Consider the following 27672-nt stretch of genomic DNA (forward strand, 5'->3'; position numbering starts at 1 on the left):
GTCTATTGAGATCTCTGTTTCTTTGGCAAGTTCTAGCTACCAGAGGCAAATTTCATGGATCTGCTTAAAGTAAGTATGGAATCTTTGTTAGGAGATAAGCACCGTCGATATCAGAATTTTCAATAATCGATGTATCGGAAATCCAATATTGAGAATATTTTGATATATCGATTATCCCATGTAAAACTTAAAAACCATAAAGATGACACTTTGATTAAAAAAAAGAAAATTTAGGTCCCAATTTTCCATGGCTTTCTCTGGAGCATATTGCTCAAACTTTTTAAAACAAATTTCAGCACTGACAGTTTGTCCAGAACAGGCGGTTTCTTTTGAGGTTTTACAAATAGGGAGACTGCGAATTCCAGGGAACGTAGAGCACAAAGCGACACCGCTTGGTATTTCATGCTGTTTTTATTTTGCGTCACAAGCACATGTTGCCGCCGAGTTTTAGTTCATTATACAGCAAACGTTAAAAACAAAGCAAAAGCACAAATGGGAGATTTATTTTGAAGATAATCTGACGCATTTTCGATAGATTCGATATTATTCCTCAATATCAACAATTTCTATATTTCAATATGATTAAAAAATTGCCATCGGCGATATCGTTATCAAAATAATATTGAATAATCAAGTAATATGGCTATATCGACGGTGCTTACTAGGAGATCTCAGGTGCAAAATTCTGTTGGTTAACAGAGCTGCGCGATTGGGCCCAACAGACTGACCATGAAGCCGGCCCAGTATGGGCCCCTCCAATGCTGTAATGCATGTGCCAGCCATACGCATCATATGTCAGTGCACACGTCAAAATTTGGTTGCACACACATGTATACACAATCAAGGCTTTGATTTGTTGAATCATTTGGGGCCGAGACTTCACTCTTTGACTACTGAATTATTTCCCTCAATGAGATGGAAATTAAATTTGCTGTGACATTTAAGGCAATTTATCTGCTCGCTGTCTGCAGAAGGCACCATTTTAAATGGATAAATCAACTCTTCGTTTGCAAAGAGCCATATAATTCTGTTGACGCGTTTGTTTAAAGGTAGAGTAGATCATTTGTCATTTGTGCACTTGTTTCATTTGAAGCAACAAAAGTGCTCAAAATCTAAACACAGGTACCAAACAAACAATCTGATGATGTTTTAGCTCTACTGAATGCTGTATATTCCGAGAAAACAATATTCTAGGATCTCAATTTCAATTCAAAACTTCCCAAGTCATACATTGACTTGCACCCCAAATCAGCTTCCGGAACACCTTCTCATTCAGCCGATTGCAGCTACACGATGTAACGCACTGAACCGAAAGAATAATAGCAACCACGCGCACACGTGCATCGTGTCAATGCTTGTGCATACCCATTCACAGATTCGCCCAATTACAAACCAACTACAAACAGAAATTTCCAAAAAATATGTCACTTGACGAGCTTGGAAATGACCTTCTTTTACCATTTTCTTTACCATTACCATCTTTAAGCCAAGTAAGCTTTTTAACAATAACTTGGTCAGTTACTTTTTTTGGATGGCTGCAAATGATCTACCGTTCCTTTAATAAAATCGACCAAGTATGTGGCAACTCTGCCTTCACAGCTCTCTCCAAGGTGAGTTATCGTGACAGAGCCCTCCGTCTCGTTGGCAATGTTGTGGTCAAGGTCCTTGTGATGGATCACAAGGACATCACAAGTCCGGTCACAAGCCAATCATAAGTCCAGTCACAAGCCAGACATAAGTCCAGTCACAAGCCAATCATAAGTCCAGTCACAAGCCAATCATAAGTCCAGTCACAAGCCAATCATAAGTCCAGTCACAAGTACCAGTGGATGAACAATAAAAGTATTAATGGCTTTTGTCACATTTCATTTTGGATAGTTTGTGAGTTGACTTTGGCCTTGTGATGGACATGTAATGGACATGTGATGGACATGTGATGGACATGTGATGGACATGTGATGGACATGTAATGGACTTGTGATGGACATATGATGGACATGTAATGGACATGTGATGGACATGTAATGGACATGTGATGGACATGTGATGGACATGTGATCCATCGCAAGGACTTCCTGGTGACATAAAGAGCGCCTTCTATTTGGTGGGTAATTTGTGCACCTCTGGTATATCGGCCATCGGATCTTCCTCCCTGAGTCCCTCGCTCTTCCTTCCCTTGCCGATCAGCTCCAGGAGAGCCTGGGCCTCCGGGTCCTTGTCTAAGATGCTCTTCTTGGCATTCTCATCCTCTTCCTAACGTGGGATTGGAGAGAGAGAGAGAGAAGAGGGGGCGGAGTTAATCCAACCACAAAACGTTTAATTTTTGTTTGTTTGTAAGTACTTGGCAACTGGCCGGGATAACCCACGAAAGTCTCTCGACTTATTTCCAGTGGGGTCCTTTGGTAGAAGATGTGGAAGGAAATTACAGTTTTAGTGGTGGGAGGAAAGCCCCAGAATGATATTCTGGGGAAAACCCACGGAATCAGGTAGGGACTGAAAACCCAATTCACATATTGGCCCAGGCGGGATTCACAGCAGTGGAAGGCGAGGAAAACAAGTTTGTCACCAATGGAAATAGAATCATGGCAGATGCTGCAGTGTGCAGTTTCTGACCAGGGTTATATTATGGCCATGCATCACGGTGGGCCGAAAAGATTTTTCTCCCACTATGAACTCCCCAGATCATAGACAACAGTAGATGGAGATATGTTTGCATGCAGGGCACACCATATGGGATTCTATTGGCAAGCATTTGTCTGAAATTACGCATGGGCCACATGCAGGCACACGGCGGCAATGGTGTTTGAACAATCTATCCTTGCCATCAGTTGAGTACATGTGCAAAGAGCCCATGGCTGGTTGAAACTGCACTAATATTAAATGTATGGGTAGATGCTAACACTGGCCTATACACATGGAAATTTGTTGCATCATCATAATTGCAAGCAAATTTCCACCTTCCAAGTCAGCATGTGCTCTGCTGTGCTTGCAATTCATCGTAAGTGTACATTTGATCATTTACAAGTTATATTCAAATAATATGAAATTTCCCTTGAACATCCTTTAAGAGGTTGCATCAGCGTTTAAAGAGAAGATACAACATTTGCAAACATCAAGAAACAAAATGATCAAATTATCACGAAATATGTACTGATTGTTAGGGAATGAAAGTCTACAGCATCCTGTAAAATCGTGGCTCCTGGTGTGCTGACATTTTCAAGAAAACTTGTATTTTTCCAGCGCTGGTCAGCCGACTAGCGTTGGAGAAAACTGGCTTTTTTTTAAAAACTGCTCCTAATTTTTCACATTTAGTTATTCCGCATTTTCTTTGCAACAGATTACACACCTGTGAAGGGGTACAAGCCTGCTAGACTGAATCTCTGACCTTACAATTCCCCAAAGTCTATAAATTGCTCTGTTTCATCTTAAGTGGGTTCAGAGAACCAGACTACAAGAACATGGTTGTTTTCTTGGATTTCCCAGCATCTCCGAACCCAAAACGTGAAGCAACTCAGTTTAACAATATTTGCTACAACATACTAATCCTCCGAATCTGAAAATTGCAGCAAAGGCAAGTTGTACATTCCCTTTAAATCCTGTATTCAAATCTGGTCACCTGATTTTGTTCAACGAAAAAATGTGCAATGTGTTCCGCACATTTAAGCTCCCATGAGTGCCCTTCACACAGGTCCATAATGTAAAACATAAATGACCTTTAAATTTAAACACTGAAAACTATGAGTACAATTATTGGAAACTTACTTCTGTTTTCTTTGGTGGGGCACCGACTGCCCACACCTCCACCAAGTCAATGGTGAAGTCCTCCTTAGCTGAGAGCTGTGGGCTGTCGTAGGTCAGGCACTTGGGTCTGGCTCTGCTGTGGCCCTGGCCAAACTCTTGGTCTATCCAGAGTCCAAAATAGTCAAACTGGCCGCCCATTCCCTGTGGTAAATGATAATAATGTGGCGCTTATATAGTGCTTTATACCAAAGGTCTGAAAGCGCTTTATGATTATTACCCCAGTTCATCAGGCCATGAAACCATTAACCGTTAAATATGGTCTCTACCATTACAGCTACCCATTTATACTCCCGGATGGAGAGTAGCAGTTGTGGTAAAGTGTCTTGCCTAAGAACACGAGCACCATGTTGCCTGTCAGAGTTTGAACCAACGTACCACAGCAAGTGAGTTGAACACCATAACCACCGGACCATGGGGACCATATGGTAAAACACATTCAAGAATAGGGGGGGGGGGGGGGGGGGGGGGAGGGAACCAAATTGAAGAGATTCACAACAAGCATTTAACTTTTTAACGCCCAGTCCAGTACTTTTTGTGATGCCACACAAAAACACCCACAGTAAACAGTGTTGAAAATCCTTTTTTGTTATGAACAAAGAAATTTACTGGAGCAGGGTACGAACCCACAACCTCTAGAGTACCATACCACTGTAAAGTCGATATAAATCCCTCCCTTATCAAAATGGTTTTAATGACAAACAGAAAAAAAAATCAAAGAGCATGTGTATCCCGATAAATGTTGTAACCATTTGGTGCACAGATTATTTGGATTAAATGCACAGATTATAACAATTTTGGGCAGTCGCTGGCGACCGCTCCGTGCACGAAACCGTTAAATATTTTGACCCACCTTAACATGAATCATGTGTTGTATTGTCTGCAAACATTTTTTTTTTATGCCATGAAATTCTCATCTATTAAAAATTAAACCAGTCCCCATCCAGTTAAAAAAATTGTGGTTGGCTGGCTGGGAAAAATGTATTTTTTTCAAAGAGTCATTCAGTGAAGGGGCTATGGGCTCCGTGCGCCAACAAAAGAGGGCGCGTTTTTACCTCTTTTGAGAGCTCAGTGGATGGGACACACAGCGTGTGCGTACTGTCCTGTACTGGTTCGCGCTAGAAGTACGCACGACTTCCTGAATGTGCAAAAGCTATAGCCGCCGTAAGTGTCAGGCGTCGTCGGCACGCGAATACTTTCGAATTCAAGTTGCGATGGTCTCCGAGACTAATCCCCGCCTCCAATAACTTTGGATACATTCGAAATACGCAGTGGATGGATCGGGAACCAGTCTAGGTCACCCCCAACTCTCCTTTTCTGGCCGTTGATGGGGTACTTGTGCACGGATCCCAAAGCTATCCACAACAATTATGTTTGATAATTCAGACCGTATGAATTGACAATATGAGCTTACATGTTTTGCCTGACTAGATCAAACCGTTATTTCTTTTTATTTAAATATTGTGTTGGTAATGTTTGTTTGTGTGTTTTTTTTGGGGGGGGTGTTAAAAATAATCTAGCCATATCTCACCAATCCATTTGGTAGTGTTTGTTGGTCGATGTTCAGGTACATGTAGTGGTCATTCTGACCGCTGCTCTCGTAGATTCCTACTTTAGGGGACAGGCTGAATAAGAAACACCTACTAGATCCTGAAAATAAAAAAAGGAAACAAAATGCTCTCAATCACCCCTCACGGCTACCCATTTATTCTCCCATGTTGAGAATCAATTGTGGTATTAAGTGACTTTTGAAGTGATCTTGGGGGAGGGGGGAGTTATAGTTAACAAGTGAAACACTTGGCAAATGTTAGGTCCATTTCATACGTGGAAACAACCTGTCAAAAATCTTGTAAAATCCATGTTCACCAGGCCATGAGACCATTTGTCTGCAGCAGCTTGAGTCAACTTCTTGTTATGTTCAGGAGGGTTATCAATGATTCCAGAGGGTTGTTGTCGCTCCGTGGGCCGGCCAAAGATGCGCTGGGTGGACATCATCTGAAAATGGTCAGGGTGTGACACCACTGAAGTGAAAGCAGCAGCACTGGAAAGACGGGATGTGGTGGGAGCGGAGCCAGTGATGGGGCAAATGCCTATGTCTATTGAATGAATGATTATCAATGAATGTCATGACTTACCGACAAAACTAGGCCCTATCTCCCAGCTCTCTGAAGCAAAGCCCCCAAACAGATGCCCCTCCGTGTCTCGTACTAGCAGCACCGTTGGCCCCTTGTGGGTGATGTGAGATAAGAGCGTGGCAAAACTGGCACCGTGCAAGCCGGAGGAGTACAGAAACCTCCACTGGTCGCGTAGGTGGTGGGGGGCGTGGCGATTGAGGATGAGGAGGGTGGGAATGTCAAGCTGGGTGCGGTGTTTGCGCCAATTGGCGTCTACACAGCGGGGCAGGCTGGGTAGGTGATGGAGGACCGAGGTGTCTGTGTCTGCTGAGGCAGTCTGGAAAGAAAGTGACATTGCAGATACAGTAAACTCCGGCTAAACCGACATCGTACAACTCGTCAAATCGCTCAAGTCGGCCGGACGTCTGACTAAAGTCCCGATTGTCCGTAATGCATTTCCATTTCTAAGTCGGCTCAAGTCGTCCCCTTTCCATAAAAGGCATTACAAAATCCTTTGTGTAAGTCGGCATTCAACAAATCACGCATTGGCATCGACTTCCTGTACTGCGGTTGGCAAAGTGTCGAGTGAAAAGTGGTTTCGCACGGCTCTTGATTGCTGCATGCGAAAAAGGGTGTCCTACTGCATACATCGCGTATGCATCGTGAGCATATCAATATCAGTACCCCCTCTAGGCTGTACGCATGCGCTCTGTCCATTTTGGGGGTCGTCTTATTGAATGACTACTGCTGCATGCAGTCAGTGCGTGCGTGGTTTATACAGGACCACGCACGCATTTAATTCGTTACTGTGCACGTACATATGCACTTTATGTATCGTGGTCTCCACTATCAATACCCCAACCGTGATGATACAATTCGAGGATTAATTTGCTGGATTCAACTCAAGCATTAAGGAGATAATCCAGGGTAAATCAAAGCCAATTAGTGCAATGCATCATGTGTGCAAAAGACCATTCATGTAAGTTGGCAAAATGACCACTTACAGCAGATATCGGCATTCGCGTAAGCCGTCACAAATTCTCGGGTCCTGAGAGTGCCGGTTTAGCCGGAGTTTACTGTAGATGCATTATTTACGGCTTGTACATAATCCAAAGCAAATATAACATGGGATTTTGCCCTTCACAAATTTCACGAGCACTGCATACTTGGTGTTGTGTGGGAGCTTGCAAGAACAAAAATCCATCAGCTTATTAGGTTGGGACTCGAACCATCAACCTCCTGCTTACTAGTGCAGATGTCTTAACCACTGAACCATCGAGCTTGCCGAGGTTGGCTGGCTGGTTCAAATCTGATATACCAATAGGTACCGCAATCAATATCTCTTCTGCACCAGGGACGTGGGTTCGAACCCCTCCCGAGTATCCCAGTGAAGTTTTCTTCACAAGCTCTTGGACAGGACTGAGAGTTCAGTGTGTTTATGACACCACGTCAATGAAAAGCAAGACCCTCTCCGAGATACCAGGTAATCCAGAAATTACAATAAAGTGAGAACCACTAAGAAGTTAGCATGGACAAGCCACATTTCTAAAAAGTTGGCATTCATTCAGAGACATGGCAAACAAACCAAAAGGAGAGAGGAATGTCTTTCAATCAGTTCATTTGTGAGAACTTGCTTGTGATAACTTGATTACGACTCTGGTTAGATGGCTTATTTCAATACTTTAGGAATAGGTCTCTCTCAAATGACGTCATTTCCTACACACCAGCCACGTGCATCAGCATTTTAAGCGTCAACTTCCATAACGCGCATCGGCTGCGTCATATTTTGAACACCTTTCAAGCAACAAGCACGCGTGTTTGGAACATTTTCAACACTGCGCAATGCGTGCTTGATCGTGTAAAATACGCAGCTGCAGTTCTCCTAAAGAGATGGCCGTCTTTCAGAGAGACCTATTTACCGCCAAACCAATAGCCCGTTGGACCACAAAAGTACTTGTTGATGTTCTTAAATTCCAACTTCTTAAGACACTTACTGCTGCGGGTGATTTTGGAGCAGCTGTGAAGCACAGGTGGAACACGTCGGCGAAAATCTGCTGCACCAACGGAGTACGCTGCAGCCAACGCACAAAGTCCTCTCTGCTGACTTTGGTCTCTGCTGCTGGTTTGGTCCCATCTGTTAAGAAATGAACAAACGCTGACTTTCAAAAATGACAGGTTACGCTTTCAATTAATCAAACTGCTGATATTTGTTGTGTGTGCGCACCATTTTTTTTTACAATGAAAATCTACACAATGTATACGGTGTGTACTAAAACAAAGAGAGCATCGTTAACCCTCCCTCTCTCAGTGGCAATCTGTCGTGAGTAACCCTATGGATCAAAATCTATCAGGGTACCATTTTGAACAGGTCGTAAGCTGGCATCATATGTGACCTGTTCTGTCAAAAGCAGACGCTTCTGGGCAGAGGTTGAAATTGAGATAGGGCCAAAAAACGCTGTGGGGGTGATATTTATCGATTTTCAAATTTTTGCATATTTGTAATCCTGAACATGTCTAAAATATATTATAAAAGTTTGAAACCCTAATTTGAACTCTACATATACTATTTTTGATGATTTTGATAAGGTATATCAGTTAAAGAAATAACTGTTTTGTGACGTTCGTGACCATTTTCTCCGTTTTCTACTTTTCGACACAATGAACTTCAAAATAGCATAACTCTGCCCAGGAATGACCGGTTTCAAAAATTAAACCACCTATTAAAAGGAAAAAGAACATATGTTAACAATATGTAAAAATATCATTTTCGACCTTATGCCCAGAAAAGTCTGATTTTGACAGAACAGGTCACATATTGGTACAATTGACAGGTTAAAATGGCTGCTACACAACCTGTACCAGGATTAATGGTCAACCAATCTATCAAACCACTTAAACAGGCACTAGCAGTTATACGGTGTAATCCTGAGGGATTTGTGGTAGTTGGGGACCGGCCTGAGAGAAAGCTACCGAGAGAGGTGGGGGTCAGGTTTTTTTTTTATAGATTGTAATAGTTACATACAAGCATACGAGGGACAGAAGAAGTGTGAAAACACTGGTCCCTCAGTGTTGGCTTAATTGCGATGACCTCCCTCTTCTTTGTGGTCAAAGTTCGCCAAAACTAAATTTTTACAGATTTGGCACAGGGGTTCTAAATATGCATTTTGAAATCTATAAAAAATATAGTGGCTTTGTCATTCAATGACTTGGAGTAAAAGTAGAGAAGAAGTATGCACGGATGTGAAAAGAAAGAGAACAGTCGATGATGAATCTCAGTGAAAAAAAAAATGACTGCACCTGAGCTCAAGTGTTCCAAGACCAAGTCAATGAATTTCTGGTTGGCTTCCGGTGTACACGTCAGTTCCCAGCCGTTCATCCTATTGTAGGTTTTCAGAGCCTCCTCGTAGGATTTCAACATGGAACCTATCAGCTTTAGACGGAAAACAATATGAGGTATTAATATCAAGCTTTCATCTCAAAGGGATAATACAACATTTGCAAACATCGAAAAATAAAATGACCAAGTTTTTACGAAATACCTTACAGGATGTTGGTAAATGACAGTCTAAAGCATCCTGTAAAATTATGGCACCTGGTGTGAAGTCATTTTCAAGAAAATTATATTTTTGTTTACATTTCCAACGGTGGTCGGCCGACCACCGTAGGAAAAACCTAACTATTTTTCACTACTGCTCCAAATTTACCATTTTTTTCAGTCCAATTTTGTTTGCTAATTGGTTTTATGTTCATGAATGGGTGCAGGTCAGCTAGACTGGTTCCCTTAGCGTACAATTTTCCGGCATCTGTAAATTGATCCATTTCATCTTCAGTGGAGTCAGGGAACCAGACTACTTGAACATTTTTGTTTTTCTTGGTTTTTCCAGCATTTTCGAAAACAAAACTTCAAACATGTCAGGGTAACAATAATTTGATCTATTATACTAACCCCTCAAATAGTTCATTTCTGAAAATTAAAGCATAAGCCAATGATGTACATTCCCTTTAAGTCTCGAAAAAAGAGATTTCAGACATTTTGGGATTCCTGCTTGAATGTGTGTCGGTTTTCTTTTCTGACATTTCTGACTGGCTTGCAAGTTCAGGCAAAGGGTCCTTCGCGCCTCTCTCTTTTTCACCATTGAGGGTGCACTTGTGCACAAAATCCACACTGGGTGTTCATTTTTCAAACATAATTAACCACAAGAGCACCACCACCCCGAAAATATTGAACTTTGACCCTCACCTCTGACACTTGACCTATCGACATGGCAGCGGCCTCCTCGTCACTGACGAGCGCAAACAGCAACTTGCTCTGTTCCTCCAGCGTTCCCTTCATCAGGCACGCCATGGTGTCCACGAAGGTATTACGGGTTATCCCCGCCTCATCTTTGGCCTCAAGCTGCCTGTGCAGGCGGCTGACGATTGAGGCGGGGAGTTTCCCTCCGATGAAATTCTGTGTGGGCAAAACACAGACTTTTTAAAAATTAACCAGTTCGTGCCGTGATTATTTCGGCATGATCGGACACACCACTGTCCTCAAGGACACATGTACCGTGATAAATTTTATTTTATTACACTATTTCCAAGCCCAGCAAAACTACTCTTAAACCTGCAGGTGTATTTTGAAAGATCTGCAAAGGTTAGGGTTAATTCCCTCTTAACCATTTTACTCACTGTACCGCCCAAAAGCACCCCGCCTATTACTCACTCTATCGCCTGAATTAACCACCTGAGCGCTCAATGATTCTCCGGTGAATAAACACAATGTAATATAATGTAGGACAAGTGCTATAATGGGTTAAGGTTGCAGACAGTTATTAGGCCCAAAATCACGATTTTTCTACCGTCACTCTCTCTCTCTTATCAACAAGTGTTTTGAGTGCCTTCAACACCTCAGAGAGTGGTATTTTCTCAATTTTTGGAAGCATTGGTATTTATCCTCGGCCACAATGGCAATTTATTTACTGGTCTGCAACACTCCAGAATAATGATAGTTATAGTTACAGCTCAACTACCAGAGTTTGTTCATGTCACGTTAGAATGTTTGGGAATTATGTATACATATATAATTGATCACCTGGCACCCCGTTTTTATTTTCAATAAGAGTCCAATATAGTGTCACCACAATGTAGTAGCTGGAATGTGAAATTAAAAAAGCCGAAAAAGGACTTTCTCTCTTGTGTTTGTTTATTGTATAGTGCTCAAATATTTGTGACTCGAATTGACTCGAGCTAAATACTTGACTCGACTCGACTTGACTACACACTGTGACTCGACTTGACTCGAATCGACATTCTTGCCCTAATGACTCGACTCGAGTCATTTCTTTAAAAATGACTTGACTCGACTTGCGTCACAAAAATCAGTGACTCGTTACAACTCTGCCAACTACAGCAGCTGGCCCAACTATTAACCCTAACCGAACTCAACCCATCAAAGTTCAACAGCAGGTTTTGTTTAAATCTGTTGGGATAGGTACAGTACCCCTAAACTGATGGTCTTTTACACTGGGGTTGGCATACCTCCAGAAACTAAGTCCAACAGTGTGTGTGTACAATTTCCCATGTGGGTGTTGGAATTTGCCAGAATGGGTATGGTTCCTAGTAAATTAGGCTGGGGAGTTAGGTTTAATGGGACAGTCGCAACTGTATTGCCAGATGTAATTGGGACAGTCTCTATACAATTGGGATATGTAGCAATTTCACAACCGTACCTGTAGCTGCAGCAGACTAAACCCACTAGCCGTCTCCCCGTCCCCCTTGCCCAGTTTGCAGATTGTCTGGTACGTTTGGCCAATCTCCTCCAGCTCCATGTCGCTGAAGAGTCCCTGGTACTCGATGTTCTCACAGTTGTCGTCCCCTGCTAGCTCCTTTGTGCTGGATGACTGTCCCATGGCGACCCGAATGGACGACGTCTCTTCAGAAACTTCGTAAGTGCCTCTTGTTTACAAATCTTGGAGTTTTTTTTGTCACTCTAGTTAAGCTGTCAAGAAATTATTTGGATTGATAAGATCCATGTAGCATTTGAAGTTGTCTTTACAAAATGAGGAATAAGATTTTTTAATCTCTTTATATAGCTATGTTATTGTACGATGGAAACAAGAGTATTCATCGTTGTCATTTTCATTATTAGTCAGCAGTGACAGTGAGGTAAATTGCCACCAGATCATGTGATGCATGATATAGTACAGCAACAGGAAGTGGTCTTTCCTGTGCACCATGAATGAAAAGACATATGGCAGATAGGACAAATACAGTTTCTGAAATCAAAATATTCAATCAACTATTTCTCACAAATACCAAAATTGCAGGTTTCTTCAACTATCTTCAAAATAATCTTTGCCATCACATGCTTAGCAAATGTCATTGAGGAAAGATTTCCATATACGAAGTTCACTAATTTTCCTCTGTATTGACTAACAAGCCCCCAGATAGCAATTTCATGTCATCAAAGTCAATTTGAGCAGAGAGAAAATACAAGCATTTTCTTAGAAAACACTTAGAATTTTTCAGTCCAATCTCATAGGGTTTGTACACAGGGTGTTGAATGAACTTTGTATATGGAAATCTTTCCGTCATTGACAAGGCATGAGTTAGGCCTATACTGTAAAAAAAAAAAAAAAAAAACAGAGAAAATGGTATTAAAATTCTAGTTTTCACACAAATTACCACTAACAACCCCCCCCCCTCCATTTTCAGAAAAACATGGTTCTTTTTGCCCGCCGTGTTTCAGTTTTGGAAACCCTGTGCCAAGTGGCCATTGATGGGAATCATACAGTTACAGGCCCTTCTTTAGTTTCGATCAAATTAGAGTCAAGGGTGTTTTTTATCATTCAAAAAGTGACCTTTTCAACTATAGCCTATAGGCTGAAGCAGACTTCTCTCATATAAGGCCAAAAAAAAAAGGCTCCAGTTTCTGGTATGCGCACGCGTCGCCGTAGCCATGCGCGTCGGCAAAATGAAACAGTTTTTTTTTCAATGAAAGATGATGTCTCAAAACCGCCAAACTCACTGGTTTGACTGGAATCCTGCTGCTGCACAATTTTAACGTGTTTTTAGATTGGGTTATGGTCGAGAATAAGCTTTATGTGGCCTCTCTGGACTCCCATATATTTGCACTAAGTTTAGTCGGGCACCATTTGCAGTCATCAGCCGACATTTGAAGCAAAACAATCAGGTAAAAAAAAAAAAAAAAGCCGCGTCGCCGCACCACTTTTTGGGCAAGCTCCATACCAGAAACCGGAGACTTTTTTTTTGGGCCTAAATGACACCTTTTTAAAAAAAAATTGAACAGTTTCTTCGGGTGGCAATACTGATTTTGCAGTTTATGGTTGGTGAATGTGATTCAGCAAGCCTTGCGCGTTCACGGTACATCGCGGTGATTGCCATCTTTATAGTTTCGTGTTGCGTTTTGTCGTTGTCATCATCATTTTACCGCAAAATTTCCCTTAAAAATTCTCAATCCTGCACTCTATCTATGACACACCTGAATGTTCTTAATGTCGCCAACTAGTTTGGTACATGTAAGTCAATTGACCTATCGCGGTAGAATCACGTCAACACAGATAGTGAAATATCGTCTCATAACGCAACGTTACATGATAATTGATATACAAATTGACGGGGAACGTGCAACATCTGAGACAAACAAAACTCAGCGTGCACAAATTACTTAGGGCTGTCTATGGGGCATGGCCAACTCACAAACGGCGATAGGTCATTTAAATTAAGATAGTGGATATTTTGCCGGAGGTAATGACGGCAAACTAACGTTTACTAAAGGTTTGCCGCCGGCAATCCATATCAACAGAGGGCGCTGTACTCTTTAAGATAGGGCTGAATTATAAGACGTATTAAATTCCCACCAAAAGTTGTGTAGCACGTTTGGTGTAGTGGTTAAGCAAAGGCTCTAGTAAGCGGGATGACTCGAGTTCGATTCCGACCGCAGCACATTTTTTAGTTTTTTTTCTCATCCCCAAATAAATAAGAATATTCTTCTTTTATTATTTTAACATGTCTCAAACATTTTTTTGCAGAGTATTACTATACATTTTCTTTTTCAGATTTGTGGCTCTGGAGGATTTTTTTTAAAAGGGAAATAAAGTCCGAAATTATAAAATGGTCTGAATCCCATCTTGTGAATACGAGGTTACAACGATAATTTTGGCATGGAGCCAGACTAAAATTTGTCATCGGAAAATGTTTTAAGTACCAAAAAACAGTAACTGCGCATGTTCAGTGCATATCCGGCAAACTAACGTTTACTAAAGGTTTGCCGTCTCCGGCAAAATATACACTGCCTTAAATTAAAGGCAGTGTATATTTTGCCGGAGACGGCAAACCTTTAGTAATCGTTAGTTTGCCGTCATTACCTCCGGCAAAATATCCACTACCTAAATTAAAACTTTTGATTTTGCTCTCTCTAAATGTTATAAACCGAGCCCATACACGATCGCCCCATTGACTGCAGTTGAAAAGATCTCTTCATCAGTGGCCAGTAGCGTAATAACTTACAAAAAGTTACAGCTTTTTATGGCGGGGGGGGGGGGCATTATTGTATCCCCCCCCCCCGGCCCCCCAGCTGGACACGCCTGGTGTCAGTGAAATGATCATAATGGAAAATGAGGCCGAGGCCTCGCAAAATCTCCACACAAATTACACACCTTCTCACGAGCTGTTCACAAAGAATACAAAACTGCATGCAAGATCTATGACACAATGTCCACGTATCAAGTAAATGTAAACACAGACAGTTAATAAATAAAAGAAAAGCATTCACATTGCACTGCGTCACCTGATCCGTGTGATGATCACGCAAAACTCGCCTAGCATAGCCTGCAGGTTAATATCGACCAGAAAACTCTTGAGGGCGCGGTTTTTATGTGGACTTTAAACGTCTGGTATCCTATCAAATTCACACGATATGGAAATGAAACACCTGATTGAGAACCGACGATTGTTGACATGAGCAATGGTCCGACGGGTAGCATAAAATGGCACGACAGTAGAGCGCGTGATGAATATGCATGACTATGACGTCACTAGAAGCTCATGAGTAATATATCACGCACGTGCTGCATCCCACCGATGATATCACATTTAACAAGTCTCTTTCTACTGTCGCGCCGCCACCCTCTAGTGTCGAGGGTGGCGGCGCGACAGTAGAAAGAGGACTTGTTAAATGTGATATCATCGGTAAGTGGGACGACACTAGAGGGTAGCGGCGCGACAGTAGAAAGAGGACTTGTTAAATGTGATATCATCGGTAAGTGGGACGACACTAGAGGGTGGTGGCGCGACAGTAGAAAGAGAACTTGTTAAATGTGATATCATTGGTAAGTGGGACGACACTAGAGGGTGGCGGCGCGACAGTAGAAAGAGGACTTGTTAAATGTGATATCATCGGTGGGATGCAGCACATACAGTGTGCATCTACATGTACAATGTATATCTATCAGTACCGTGCGTGATATATTACTCATGAGCTTCTAGTGACGTCATAGTCATGCATATTCATCACGCGCTCTACTGTCGTGCCATTTTATGCTACCGGTCCGACGATTGATCGGATGATATTGACCTCAAGGCTCAAGGGCAAGGCTCAAGGCTCAAGTCAAGGCCAAATTGACAGTGTGCCTACATTAATTGTACAACACTTTTTTTTCAGGTTACTTTCGCTAGGTAGGCATGCTAGGTCGCCTGCAAATTAGGTCCTACTTTTGGAAAGAATGTTGCAAGCAACCTGACGCTACTTCCATGACTTCAGCGGTTGTGTACAAAGTCTATGGAGATTCAAGAAAATGTTGTCTGGAAAGATTCCCATATCTGGCCATCACAAATTTTTCCCCTCAGCATGCTCAGTGACCATGTGAAAGCCATCAGATTATTATGCCCTAAAAAAGTACAATTTAGCTGGGAAAATATTGCAGTTTTTACTCAGAAAACACTTGGACATTTTCAGACCAGTCCCATAGGGTTTGTGCGCAGGGTGACAAGTGATAGCCAGATATGGGAATCTTTCCGACCGACCTTCATTGAGATGATATATGAAGAAAAAAGCAGCGTCAGGTTGCAACATTCTTTCCTTATTTTTAATTGTATTTGTACTTGTACTAGGCCAGTGGCTATCGTAAATACGTGTGGCAGCCGTATCGCAATTTTCAATGGCTAGTGCTTTGGAGAATTTTTTTTGTAAATGGGAAATAAAGTCCGAGAGCCATTCGGTATCCAACATGGCTGTTGGCAACAGCCAAAGATACTGATGTTGAAAATTACTATAGGTCAGGGAACAAACTGCTGATTGCCATGGCCCATATGCCATAACGACAGCAGTTGAAAATCGTCTTATGGCTGCCATAATGATAGCCACTGCATTTTAAATTATCAGCTATAACTGTCTCACAGTATTGAGAGTCCCACGTTTTCGGATTTCTACTGTCTTGTAATTACCGTTCATCACAAATGGCAAAATTTTGTTACACGCAACTCCCTGGCAGCTTGCCTTATTGAATTCACTAATTTTTCTTTTTGGTCTTCTTGAGTTTGACCTGATTTGTAACTTTTAACTTTTAGAAATTATGGAGACTCCTGTGTCAGAAATGAGTGACAAAGACCTGGAGCCGAGCAAATTAACAAGCGCTGTGCTGGATCTGGAACGGATTGAAAAAAATTTATACAGGTAGGCATAAATTTGTAAATCTTTACTTGTAAATTGTTGTCCCTGAACTTTTACTCAATCTATGGCACAACCTGCGATTTCAAGACTTTGTATTTATCTATCTTCCCTCTATAATTGCAGATCCTCCGAGCACTGGACAGAGTTTCAATCCAAGCAGCTGTATGGAGGACTGGTGGTCTGTCAAGGGATGGTGGCTGCCAGCAAAACGGTCCGTCCAGAGCTACATATCAACTCGCTGCACTGTTACTTTGTACGCAGAGGTGGGTACAACCATTCAATGGACCAGTGGACCAATTCCAGTTATTGAAACGCTGGTCTGGTGCTTTTTGTATGATAGACCTCCATGATAGACCTGTTTAGCTCTAAGAATTAGGGCAAATCTGTTCAAAGTATTTGTCTGATGCAAGAAAAGAAATTTCCCCATTATAAAGTGGGATTACAAACAAAAAGAGTTGATATACCCTCTGTGCATGTCATATATAGTGCACAATGTTGCCCTGATTCGACTTTAGCATCGTCCCAACTATAGTTGGGAGGATACCAAGTGCATGTATAGTTTAGGATTGGCCCAGCTGTAGTTGGGACTTTTCCAACTCTGGGACTTTTCCAACTGTAGCTGGGACTGCCCCGACTACAATTGAGGCCATTGCTATAGTTGGGCATTAACAAGTACACCCTGTTAAAACAGGTTCTGATACCTGTGCTCCAGAAAACATATCTCCAGAGTATTGTCAGAATTCCAATTTCAGGATTTCAATGTTGAAGCTACAGTCCATCATTTGCAGCTATCCAAAAAGTAACTGACAAAATTATTGTGGAAAAACATACTTGGTTGAAAGATAGTAAGGGGAATAAACTCCCTGCGAAATTATTCTTTCTGGCAAGCTGTCATTTTGAAGAAATTAACGAAAGAAGGCCTTTCCAACTTTCATTTGCGTGCACGCGGTTGCTATAATTCATTGGATCAGTACCCGACATCGCGTAGCTGCAATTGGCTCAGTGAGAACGTGTCTCGGATGCTGAATTCAGGCCCAATTCAAAACATGCTTCAGCAACTTTTGATTTGAAATCGAGATCCTAGAATGCTGTGTTTCTCGGAATATACAGCTGAAGCTGATCTGAAACTTCATCAGGTTTAAGTTGTTCAGCACCCTAGCTTCTTTAGATTTTGAGCACGTTTGTTGCTTCAAATAAACAAAATGCACAAATTACAAATGATGGACTATACCTTTAAGGATTTTCATGATTTTTTTATCTCCTGGACAGGGAACTCAGAAATCCCAGTTGTGTACCAGGTGGAGAACCTGCGCGATGGTCGGAGCTTCTCCACGCGGACCGTCCACGCCATACAGAATGGCCAATCCATCCTCATCATGATAGTCTCGTTTCACATCAAGGAGGACTCCCCCTTCAATTACCAGCACACCATGCCGGATGTCCCGCCCCCTGAAAAGCTGCTCAGCATCAATGATATCATTGAGAAATATCTAAGGTAACTAGACTTATATGCTTGTGGACAAAAACAGGGCTGTTTCGGTAACTTTTTGTGACATATGTGACATGTAAAGTTTTAAGTATAAGTTCCATCCAGGAAGGATGTGTAGTTCTGTTTATAATAAATGGTGGCATATGGTTACATTCTCATAGGGCTTTGAATTATGATGACGTCATGATGACGTCACATCAATTTTCATCTGTTGATATAATTTTATGGTAAAGAGCAACTTAGCCAGAGCATACATCGTTGAAAGCAAGTTCACATCTTTTACCAATTTTAAATTACATGGCACTTCTGGTTTCAACCGGAAGGAAGGGTCACGTGATTTTGCACGTAATATTAAAAAATTAAGACATTAGATTATTCTATAAATTTCTGCAAAAATCATGTTCAGATCTCTCACGGTTGATTTTATATTGATTTTCAAAGATGAAATTTATTAATTTTTAACGTGACGTTACGTTATCCATGATGACGTCATCGTGACGTCACTTCATTTTTCATCTATAACACATCCGGGTCTAGGTACATACCAACTTTCAACCCAATCGAACCTAGATGTAGGCATTCAAAATATGCACTTTTAATGTGACGTCACGTGACCCGTGATGACGTCATGATGACGTCAATGTTCGGCGTCCATTTGCGGGTGGTGGTCTAAGTGTGTACCAGATATAAAGTCAACCGGATTAATTTTAGTGGCCAAAGTACCAGTAACAACAAAATGTGTACAAATGCTATGGGCCAAAATGACTGGGGAAAAAAAAAAGGAAAAAAAAAAACACTTTAACAAAAACTAAGGCTGTTTCGGCAGGTTGCCGAAACAGCCAAAAATTAAACATTAAATTTGTTCTTGAAGGAAATCGCCTGTAAGGCCAAGTAAAAAAAAAAATGTTCCAGTTTCTCGTTCTCGTCAGCTTCCTTTTTCCTCCCGTCTCCTTTAGAAATATTTTTTTTTTGGAAATTCATACAATTCATGCAATATATTTTGCAATTTTATCAATTTATTGTTTTATTTGTTTCCAACAAAATTATACAGCTATGTAGAAAGGAAACAATGTTGTGTCAGTAAAAGTGTTGAGAAAATAGAAGAATCCCTCCAGTATCTTGGAAAATCTGCCATTTCTACCAAAAAAAAAAAAACCGGACAAGAAATTCACTTTTTTTTTTACTCGGCCTAAAGTGGTTGAAAGACACTCAGGGTAATTTTTTTTGGTTTATCAAATACCTCTCATTGTTTGGTATCCGTAGTGGTGCAACCGAGAACGTCAAAAGCAAAATTCGTGAAGTTGAAGGCTCTGGGATCATGCTAGAGTACAGACACATCGATGTCGAGGTTCTCTTGAGGAAGCAAGCCAAAGAGCCACGCAGGTTACTCTGGGTTCGAGTCAGGGGATATTTAGGTGAGAAAAAGTCGACATGACTCGCAGATTTCTCATACAGAACAAAACACCCTAGCTCTTGATACTCTGCAATTTAGAAACTCCATGTAGAACTCCATGGTCCGGTGGTTGCGGTGTTTGACTCATGTACGAAGGTGCGTGGGTTCAAACCGTACCAGGAACATGGTGTTTGTGCCCTTGGGCAAGACACTTAACTACAATTGCCCCCCCCCCCAAGAGGTTGTCAATTTTTTTTTGTCCCACGATTTGACCTTGGTGGTATGTATGTGGCCTATTTTCGAGTAGTATAACAGGGGTGAAAGTGGCGCAATAGGGGTGTAGGTGGCGCCACCAATGTCAAAATGGCCCACCCCCCTCAAAAAAAACCCCCAATTTTCTTGAACAAAATTGTGAGGCCCTCACTCCCCCCCCCAACCAAATCCTTGGTGCGCCACTGCCTTGGCCAAGGCTGCATTTGATTCAGTGTGACTTTGGAACACCAGTCTATTAAAGATGATGGCTATTTGACGTGGAAATAAATTCTTTGCACAGGTGGGGATGAGAATGTTCACCGTTGCGCTGCTGCGTTCATATCGGACTCCTTCATAGCCTGGACGTCATACATGCCTCACCGACACATCCGACTCGGTCAGATTACCTCGCTGGACCACTCCATGTGGTTCCACGCACCGTTCCGTGCAGATGAGTGGATGTTGTATGAGCTGGATAGCCCAAAGACAGGTAAGTGTGGACGAACAGTGGATGGTGTTTTGTCACCACCAACAAGAGAACCAGTGGGAGGTAATGTTGGGTTGAAGACGTTGTTGTTGTACATTGGTAATCACAAAGAATCACTATCACCCACTATCACAACAACAAACTCTCCCCAATAAAACTGGGAGAGACTATTGCGTATACGGTCCATTTTTGGTCACACAGGTACTGCCGTGATCAGAGATGCCACTTTTCCGGTTTTAACCGGAATTCCGGTTTTTAAAAAAAATCTCACAAAATTCCGGTTTTTCCGGCCGTCAAATTAACCAGAAAAAGAGAAGAAAAACTGTGGAAATGCGTTGATTTTTACCTCGATTTAGTACATTTAGGCGCACGCATGGCACAACGTTGTTCGTTGAAGTAGTCTTAAAAACAGTCTTTGTGTATGTTGTTGCCGAGCCTGCATGCGATACAAACGGCCAACGTACTTAATTGCACGCAGTATACAACGGCGCCTCGCGCGTGCTTCACCGCGTGCGGGCGTGTTGTGTGCTAAGCACACGTAGCATTCAGCCTGGAAATCAAGTCTATCATTTCAGCTATCGGTGGTTTCCGATCGCAGTGATATATGTGAATACAAAAAATGCGGGTACCAACCATGTTTTCGTTGAGCGCATCGCGTAGTGCAAGGATCATGTACACCGACAGCAGTGTTGTGGAATCATGCATGTTTCGTGTCGAATATTACGTTGGAAATTCGGGTAGGCAGAATAAATATTAGGATGGAAAAAGTCAAAGTGATTGAACGAACCGACAGCTTTCAAGGCCATAGAAGCAAAATTAAAAAATAAACAGAACTTGGCTTGGCTACAAGATAAAGATGACAGCGGGGACTTTGTGTCGGACACGGAGTGGCTTTTTCACACACACAAAAGTCCGGTTTTTTCAAGCAGCCGTTCCGGTTTTTTTCAAGCAGACCCAGTTCCGTTTTTTTCAAGCAAACCCTGTGGCATCTCTGCGTGATGTTGCACAAACAGTCTGGTAGTATACAAATATTGAATGCTTCGAGTGGTGTAGTAAAACTAGGCTCCCGAGATGATCCATGGACATTCTATTTTCCCGAGGCGAAGCCGAGGGAAAATAGAATGGTCCATGGATCACCGAGGGAGGCTAGTTTTACTTCACCACGAGATAAAGCATTCAATATTTGTTTTATAACACTTCACCCACAGATTCTGCTTGATTTTAATATTTTACATGATTTAAATCTGAACACAGTTGAAATAAACTTCAATTTCAATACAAAATTGGTGGAAAATGTATTTCTCTCTTAAAAACTAACCCTTCACGAAATGTTTGAACCAAAGTCTGCGGCGCGCTCTCTTTGGAATAATACGCGCTATGCACAACGCGCAACGCGCACACCAGCATGCATTTGCACACAAATACCGCGCCGTGGAAATAGTACTTTGGTTGCTAATGGTATAGTACTTTGGTTGCTATGCGCATAGTACTTTTGGCCGTGCACCGAAAAATAGCAAAATTAGAAAGTAACATGTGACTCGCTCTCGGCCAATCAAGACACAGAATCTGTGGGTGAGGTGTTATAACATCTTATATGCTACTGGCTGAATTTTCCGAGTTTGGTTCAGAGCTAACAAATGCAAGGTACTGAATGCACACTGCATATATACATTAGGCAAAACAGACATGTTTTTGGTGGGGCCTTGAAAGTGTGGTGGGGGGGGGGATGAGGTGGTTGGAACAGAGCACCTGCAGAGCTAAAAGTCATCAGCTATTGAAAATTTGAAGGGGGGGGTGTGGACCTCATTTGACACTTAGGGCGGGGGCACTTTTATCTTGTTTTTATCTCTTTTTTTCTTCACGAACCTGTTATAGAGAAATGCATGAGTTCACTACAGCATCGATTTAAGAACATTGATTTTCAATACTGGTGTTCTTGTTTTATTATTTACTAATGAAATTCATACCTTTTGGGGCGTTTGAAAGGAGGCAAAGCCCCAAACAGCTTCATTAGTCAAAAGTGGGAGTGGCGGCAAAATCGCTCTTCCAAGGTTTTTTTTGGGGGGGGGGGCACCGGCCCCCAAGTTCCCTGCGGCCCTGATCAGTATACAATGGAGTTGAGTGGTATTTTTTCAGAAACATTAATAGTTATTCCTTTGTTTTGTAAGGTGGCCTTATTTGCCAACTTATGATTGGCAAAAAGTAAGACTGAGACACAGACTTATATCAGAAAAAAATGGACAGAGTTTTATTAGAATGGTGTGTCTGTTTCTTTTTACAGGTGCATCTCGTGGCATGAGCTTTGGCCGGCTGTGGACACAGGATGGGACGCTTGTCGCATCCATCTCGCAAGAGTGTCTTATGAGACCAAAATTGTGATCAGGTTACAGTACAGTGGTTAATGTATGACATACTGAATGTGAGACGCACAGATTTCTTAATCTTTATATTCCCATTTTTTGTTTAGCTTTTTAAGTAATTGAGACCCATCACAAGTCTGGTAACTTGCAAGCCCATTCGCAAGTAACAGTGAATGAACAATAACAAAGGAATGCCTTTTAAGTTGTCACAGTTTGTTTGAACAGGGTTCCCAGTCACTCTGGAACTCAGGGAAAACCTTGAAAAAAGGAGTTTCTATTTCATAAGATGGATTTGCGTCAGGGTGATGTAAATCAATATTAGGTTTTGCCCTTCACGGACGCAAGGGCGGATCCAGAACACAATTTTGGGGGGGCCCAAAAAAATTTTGGTCTCCGAAAAAAGTGGGTCCCAAAAAATACGGCGTGGGGTTCGGGGCCCGCTTAAGGGCCCCGAAATTTTTTTTGATTCTAGATGCTCTGTGGTGCGATCTGAGGCAATTTCTGACCACTTTAACCAATGTTTTTTTGAGGAAAAGATGTTGGTGTACTCATTGCCAGCCTTTATTGCGATGTCACATAAAAAAAAAAAAAAATTGGTTTCGTTTTGGGGGGGGGGGGGGGGGGGGCCATGGCCCCCTTTGCCCCCCCCCCCCCCCCCCCGGATCCGCCCTTGCACGGACGTATGAACACTGTATACTCGGTGAGTAACCTCCCGAGTGAACATTGGAAAAAAAAAATTTGGTCCCGCAAGCTTGGTGGTTGAGTGGTAAGACGTCTGCACTAGAAAGCAGGAGGTCGTGGGTTCGAGTCCCACCCGAGTGATTTTTCCCAATTTTTCACTTGGAAGGTAACACGCTGGGTATGCAGTGTTTATACATCGGTGAAGGGCAAAACCTGACACTGATTTTCCATTTGTCGAGTCAGGGAATCTCACAGAATTGGGGGAAAACACTCAAAATTTGGGAAAAGAGTTTGTCCGTCTTGTGCCACATGTCAAAGTTGTGTCCATGGACTGACAGGCCATAGTGGCTTTTTACTGTTAATGCAGTGTGAATATTACCTCACCAGGCAATTACAATTGGCTTTGCTACACCACCTCTTGACGTAAGTGAAAATATTTCGCATGGAATTTTGGATATTTCTCAGGGAAATTTCAAGGAATTTTGTTTTCATAAAGAGACGGGAACCCTGTTGAATAGCGTGTGACTTAACCTGGGAATGGATGACTTGTGATTGGCTTGCGTGGACTGGGATCAACTTGACAAATTAAGAATGTCGTAATCTCGATATCACTGATTGTAGATATTTCTTATTTAACTTTTTTAGTGAACTGAAATAATCTGATTAAAGTAAGCTGTAGAAAGCTTTCAATTTACCAAATAATATATTAAGTACATGTATATGTATGTTTTTACATGTTAAAGGTACAGTACATCATTTGTAATTTGTGCATAATGTTCGTTTGAGCAACAAAAGTGCTGAAAATCTTAAGAAGGGTGCTGAACAACTAACCCGATGAAGTTTCAGCTCATATTCTGAGAAAACAATATTCTAGGATCTTGATTTCAATTCAAAAGTTGTCAATCATGGTTTGAATTGCGCCCGAATTCAGTGTCCGGGACACGTTCTCATCCAACTGATTGCAACTACGCGATGTCGGGCACTGAACCGATGTTTGCTTTTCAACAGTAACTAAGTCAGTTACTTTTTGGATAACTGCAAAATAGTGCAAATTATGGGTTGAGCTTTCATAATATGGAACGTGCCAAGAATATACTAATTGAATTTCCATGGATATTTATTTGAATAAGCTTCCGGATTCATGGCATTTAGTTAGCTTATTTGGTTAGGCTTGTATGCATTCAAATTGTGTTGAGAATATCTGATTCATTTTTTTTTACAAATGCGATTCCACAGCCTAGTTTTAAAATGGTGATACAAATTAATAAATTTTGTACCCCTGTAAGAAATTGCTGGCTTTCTTACCATACAAATAATGATCAATTTAAATAATATGTCTTTTTTTGTCTCAGTGTGTTGTTACATGTCTAGGAATTTTCTGGGATTATTTACAAGGCTTCATTGTTTTGTTTAATTAATTTGGTGTAATTTAGGTAACACTTAAATAGTGATAAAAGAAAAGCAAAGGAAAGAAAACAAGGTGTTTGTTTTTGCAGTTCTGGGTTAATTATTTCGTATCAAAACAATATTCTGTAAACTTAAGCAACAATGAAACAGGAAATATAAAACCAAAGGTCTAAGTGTAAAGTCTATGCAATGTTAAGAAAGAAAACAAAGTTACCGATTTTTTTACCTGTAACAAATGAAAGTTGGCTTAAAAACACCAAAAGAAAATTTTAATGTACAACTAAAAAAAGCTATAATACAGCAATGTCTGAACAACAAATAGAGATAAAAAAAAAACCACCCAAGTAAATGTAAACAATTATGTTTGAAGTTGAAGTTTGCTAAACACTATTGAAGGGAAATCTTAATGTAAATCTAAATAACAGATTAAAGTCTAAACAAACATATGAACAAACAGCACAAAAACAAACCAAAATCAAAACAGACACCTGAAAGTGAATAATAACAATGGTTTGAATTTCCATGGAAAACGGCCAAGGAATATAACCAAGGAAAATTATCGTACAACTGTGGATATGATGGAAACCAGAAATTGGTAAATGTGGGGTAAACAAGATGTGCCCCAATTATACCTATTATCCCCAATAGCTATATTCCCCAATAGGCATACCTAATGTTCCGCAAAACCCTCAAGGTTAGGGTTATGATTGGGGAACATGGGTATCGGGGAACATAGGTATGCACCCATAAATGTGGCAGATGAACAAACATTGAAACGGTAATTACATCTATAGGTACACCAGATCAAAACTCCCCGTAATGGCAAGAACGGCAGGCCACAGCGGAGAATTTCATCGAGTGTTCCTTGCACACAAATCTGTTGCAGGTCTTGCACGACCTGGGGGTTCGCCTGCCTCCTTGGCGACGAGGAGGGCACTCGTGGCAGTCGCCCATCTTGGCTTGCTCAGCTCCGTCAGGCTTGGGTTGTTTGCTGTTGTATTGGACCGTGAAGTTCAGGATCGCCATGGCACTGGTGGTGGAGGCATGGAGTCCTCTGGGATTGGCTGCTCGCAGCTCAATCTGAGGCCTCACCAGATCCATGATGAGGCCGTGCAGGAAGTCGTGGCGGCTATTTTCGCGTTTAGCCCACGCCGGATTGAGGTGGCGCCACAATGCATAGGCGTTCAGTGCCGCCAGGTTCAACAAGTTGTAGAACACAGTCATTGGCCACCTTTTTGTCTTCCGCAAGCACGAATACACGCTGCACATCTGGTCGACCGTGTCTACCCCACCTTTGGTTTTATTGTAGAAATGGATAATGTCCGGTTTCTGGGTGTCGGGGTTGATTTTCTTGTCGTGATGCATCGATGACAGGAGCAGCACACTCCGGTTCTCTCTCGGGATGAAAGAGACGAGCGTCAGATCTTCATTGAAAAGGAAACGGGACGACTTGGCAGCCCTGGTCTTCACATTCTCTCGTCGAACTTCCTTGGGAACTTCTCGGCGACTTCCCCTGATTGTTCCCACCAAAGTGAGGTTTTTCTTGAGCAAGTCCTTGGCAAGAGCGGCACTTGTGAAATAATTGTCCGTCGTCACATTTCTCCCAATGTTGTACATAGGCTGCATTAGTTCTTTGACAACACTCGCACCCAGGTTGGTCCTCGTTCCCTCTGCTTCTTTCCCAAGGTAGGGGATGATGTTCAGCACGTAATGGCTGTCCACGTCCACACAAGCCCAAAACTTGATCCCGTACTTGGCCGGCTTTCTGGGCATGTACTGCCTGAAGGGACATCGACCTCTGAAGGCAACCAACTGTTCGTCAACCGTGACACATTCACCGGCGCTGTAGTAGCGACGGCAGGAGGAGGCAAATTCATCGAAGACGCTTCGAATTGGGGCGAACTTATCGTTCTTTCGTCTCGCCTCGCCTGTCGCCTTGCTGTCAAAACGCATCAAGGTGAGAATGTCCTGGAACCTCGTACCCGTCATGGTGGCCATGCAGAGCGGTCTCGCAAAAGGTCCCTGTCTCCAGAAGGAACGGACCTTCTCACGGCCGGACTTGGTAAGCCCCAAGAACAGCAGAAGACCGATGGCTGAAGTCAGCTCCATCATGGCGACGTCGCCACTCCAAGCCCGTCCCCGCTGTCTCAGACCTTCCTCGTTAGTGTGCATGAGGATGGCATTCATCATACCCGTGGTGATGAAGAGTTGAAACAACTGGAGCTTGCTCTTTGCGCCTTCAAGATTTTTTGGCCCGGCTGCCTCCATCATGACCTTTGCCTTTCGTCTTCTTGAAGTAGATGGGGCATCCGACGTCCAGGTGTCCCCCGACGGCGAGACGTACGCTGCACGTGATGGCTTCTCTTTCTGAAGCCGCCCATTTGGAGGGGTGGGCAACGGCCTTTTTTTGGGAGGCAGAATGGATGCAACATCGCCGTCCTCATTGCCATTGCTGTCAACGTCTTCGCCACTTTCCTCTGAACAAGACATTTCATCAGAGGTTTGGCTATCGGCCACCACACTGCCACTTTCTTCCGACATCAGAGATTCAACATCAGAATCTCGAATATCATCTTGCAAAGTGGGTGGAAGAGATTCTGGAATATCGGGATGTCTACTGGTTGAAGCCATGTTTAGAAATGGACACGTAACGTGTGGTTTTAGTACAGTACGTGTAGGCTACATGTACAAATTCCACTGGCAAACATCGCGCGGGGAATGCGGTGCAAAATGGTCCGGGTGCAACTACCGGTCGTGATCCAGGGTCGCTGCAACAAATGGGCTCCATCAATCTGAACCCGTAGAACTGTGTCGGCAGATATCTAAAGAATGTTCCATTTCGCCAGTAGGGGAGATCCCGCAGGGACGTCGACTTTGTATACGCATACGCAAGCATGTACTGTACATGTACATTTAGACTATGCACACAAACATGATGGGAGCCGACTATTTTTCCCGCCAATTCTGAGCAAGCCACTTAGCCCTGCCAAGTGACCTTCACCCACCCCTCTGGGGGTGT

General features: G+C 42.3%; 3 protein-coding genes across 6 annotated transcripts; 1 reads left to right on the forward strand and 2 right to left on the reverse strand.

The window, feature by feature from the left end:
* Positions 1-1475: 1475 nt before the first annotated feature.
* Positions 1476-14751, reverse strand: LOC119737986 (MTOR-associated protein MEAK7-like). Of its 3 annotated transcripts, none has more exons than XM_038212682.1 (9): positions 14689-14751; positions 11624-11892; positions 10153-10362; positions 9210-9342; positions 7907-8046; positions 5934-6249; positions 5330-5448; positions 3763-3942; positions 1476-2253 (listed from the first exon to the last, which is right to left on the reverse strand). In XM_038212682.1, the coding sequence occupies exons 2-9, from the start codon at positions 11801-11803 to the stop codon at positions 2098-2100; spliced, it is 1434 nt and encodes a 477-aa protein (XP_038068610.1). In that variant the 5' UTR covers positions 11804-11892; positions 14689-14751; the 3' UTR covers positions 1476-2097. The 3 variants fall into 3 exon arrangements, with proteins under 3 accessions (XP_038068610.1, XP_038068612.1, XP_038068611.1); XM_038212684.1 differs by having other exon boundaries at positions 14704-14737; XM_038212683.1 differs by having other exon boundaries at positions 14573-14711.
* Positions 14752-14795: 44 nt separating this feature from the next.
* On the forward strand, positions 14796-22912 carry LOC119737988 (acyl-coenzyme A thioesterase 8-like). 2 transcript variants are annotated; one of them, XM_038212685.1, is made up of 8 exons: positions 14796-14882; positions 15461-15590; positions 16482-16587; positions 16708-16847; positions 17854-18079; positions 19337-19488; positions 20020-20208; positions 22487-22912. In XM_038212685.1, exons 1-8 carry the CDS (start codon positions 14874-14876, stop codon positions 22582-22584), a joined length of 1050 nt encoding a protein of 349 aa, XP_038068613.1. In that variant the 5' UTR covers positions 14796-14873; the 3' UTR covers positions 22585-22912. The 2 variants fall into 2 exon arrangements, with proteins under 2 accessions (XP_038068613.1, XP_038068614.1); XM_038212686.1 differs by lacking the exons at positions 14796-14882; positions 15461-15590 and adding an exon at positions 15946-15977 and having other exon boundaries at positions 22487-22911.
* Positions 22913-24345: 1433 nt separating this feature from the next.
* LOC119738443 (piggyBac transposable element-derived protein 4-like) lies at positions 24346-27652 on the reverse strand. The gene has a single exon (XM_038213338.1). The coding sequence runs from the start codon at positions 27282-27284 to the stop codon at positions 25458-25460; it is 1827 nt and encodes a 608-aa protein (XP_038069266.1). The 5' UTR covers positions 27285-27652; the 3' UTR covers positions 24346-25457.
* Positions 27653-27672: the final 20 nt, after the last annotated feature.

This window comes from Patiria miniata, unplaced genomic scaffold, assembly GCF_015706575.1.
Source record: "Patiria miniata isolate m_02_andy unplaced genomic scaffold, ASM1570657v1 HiC_scaffold_3, whole genome shotgun sequence".
In the NCBI taxonomy this organism is placed as follows: Eukaryota; Metazoa; Echinodermata; class Asteroidea; order Valvatida; family Asterinidae; genus Patiria; species Patiria miniata.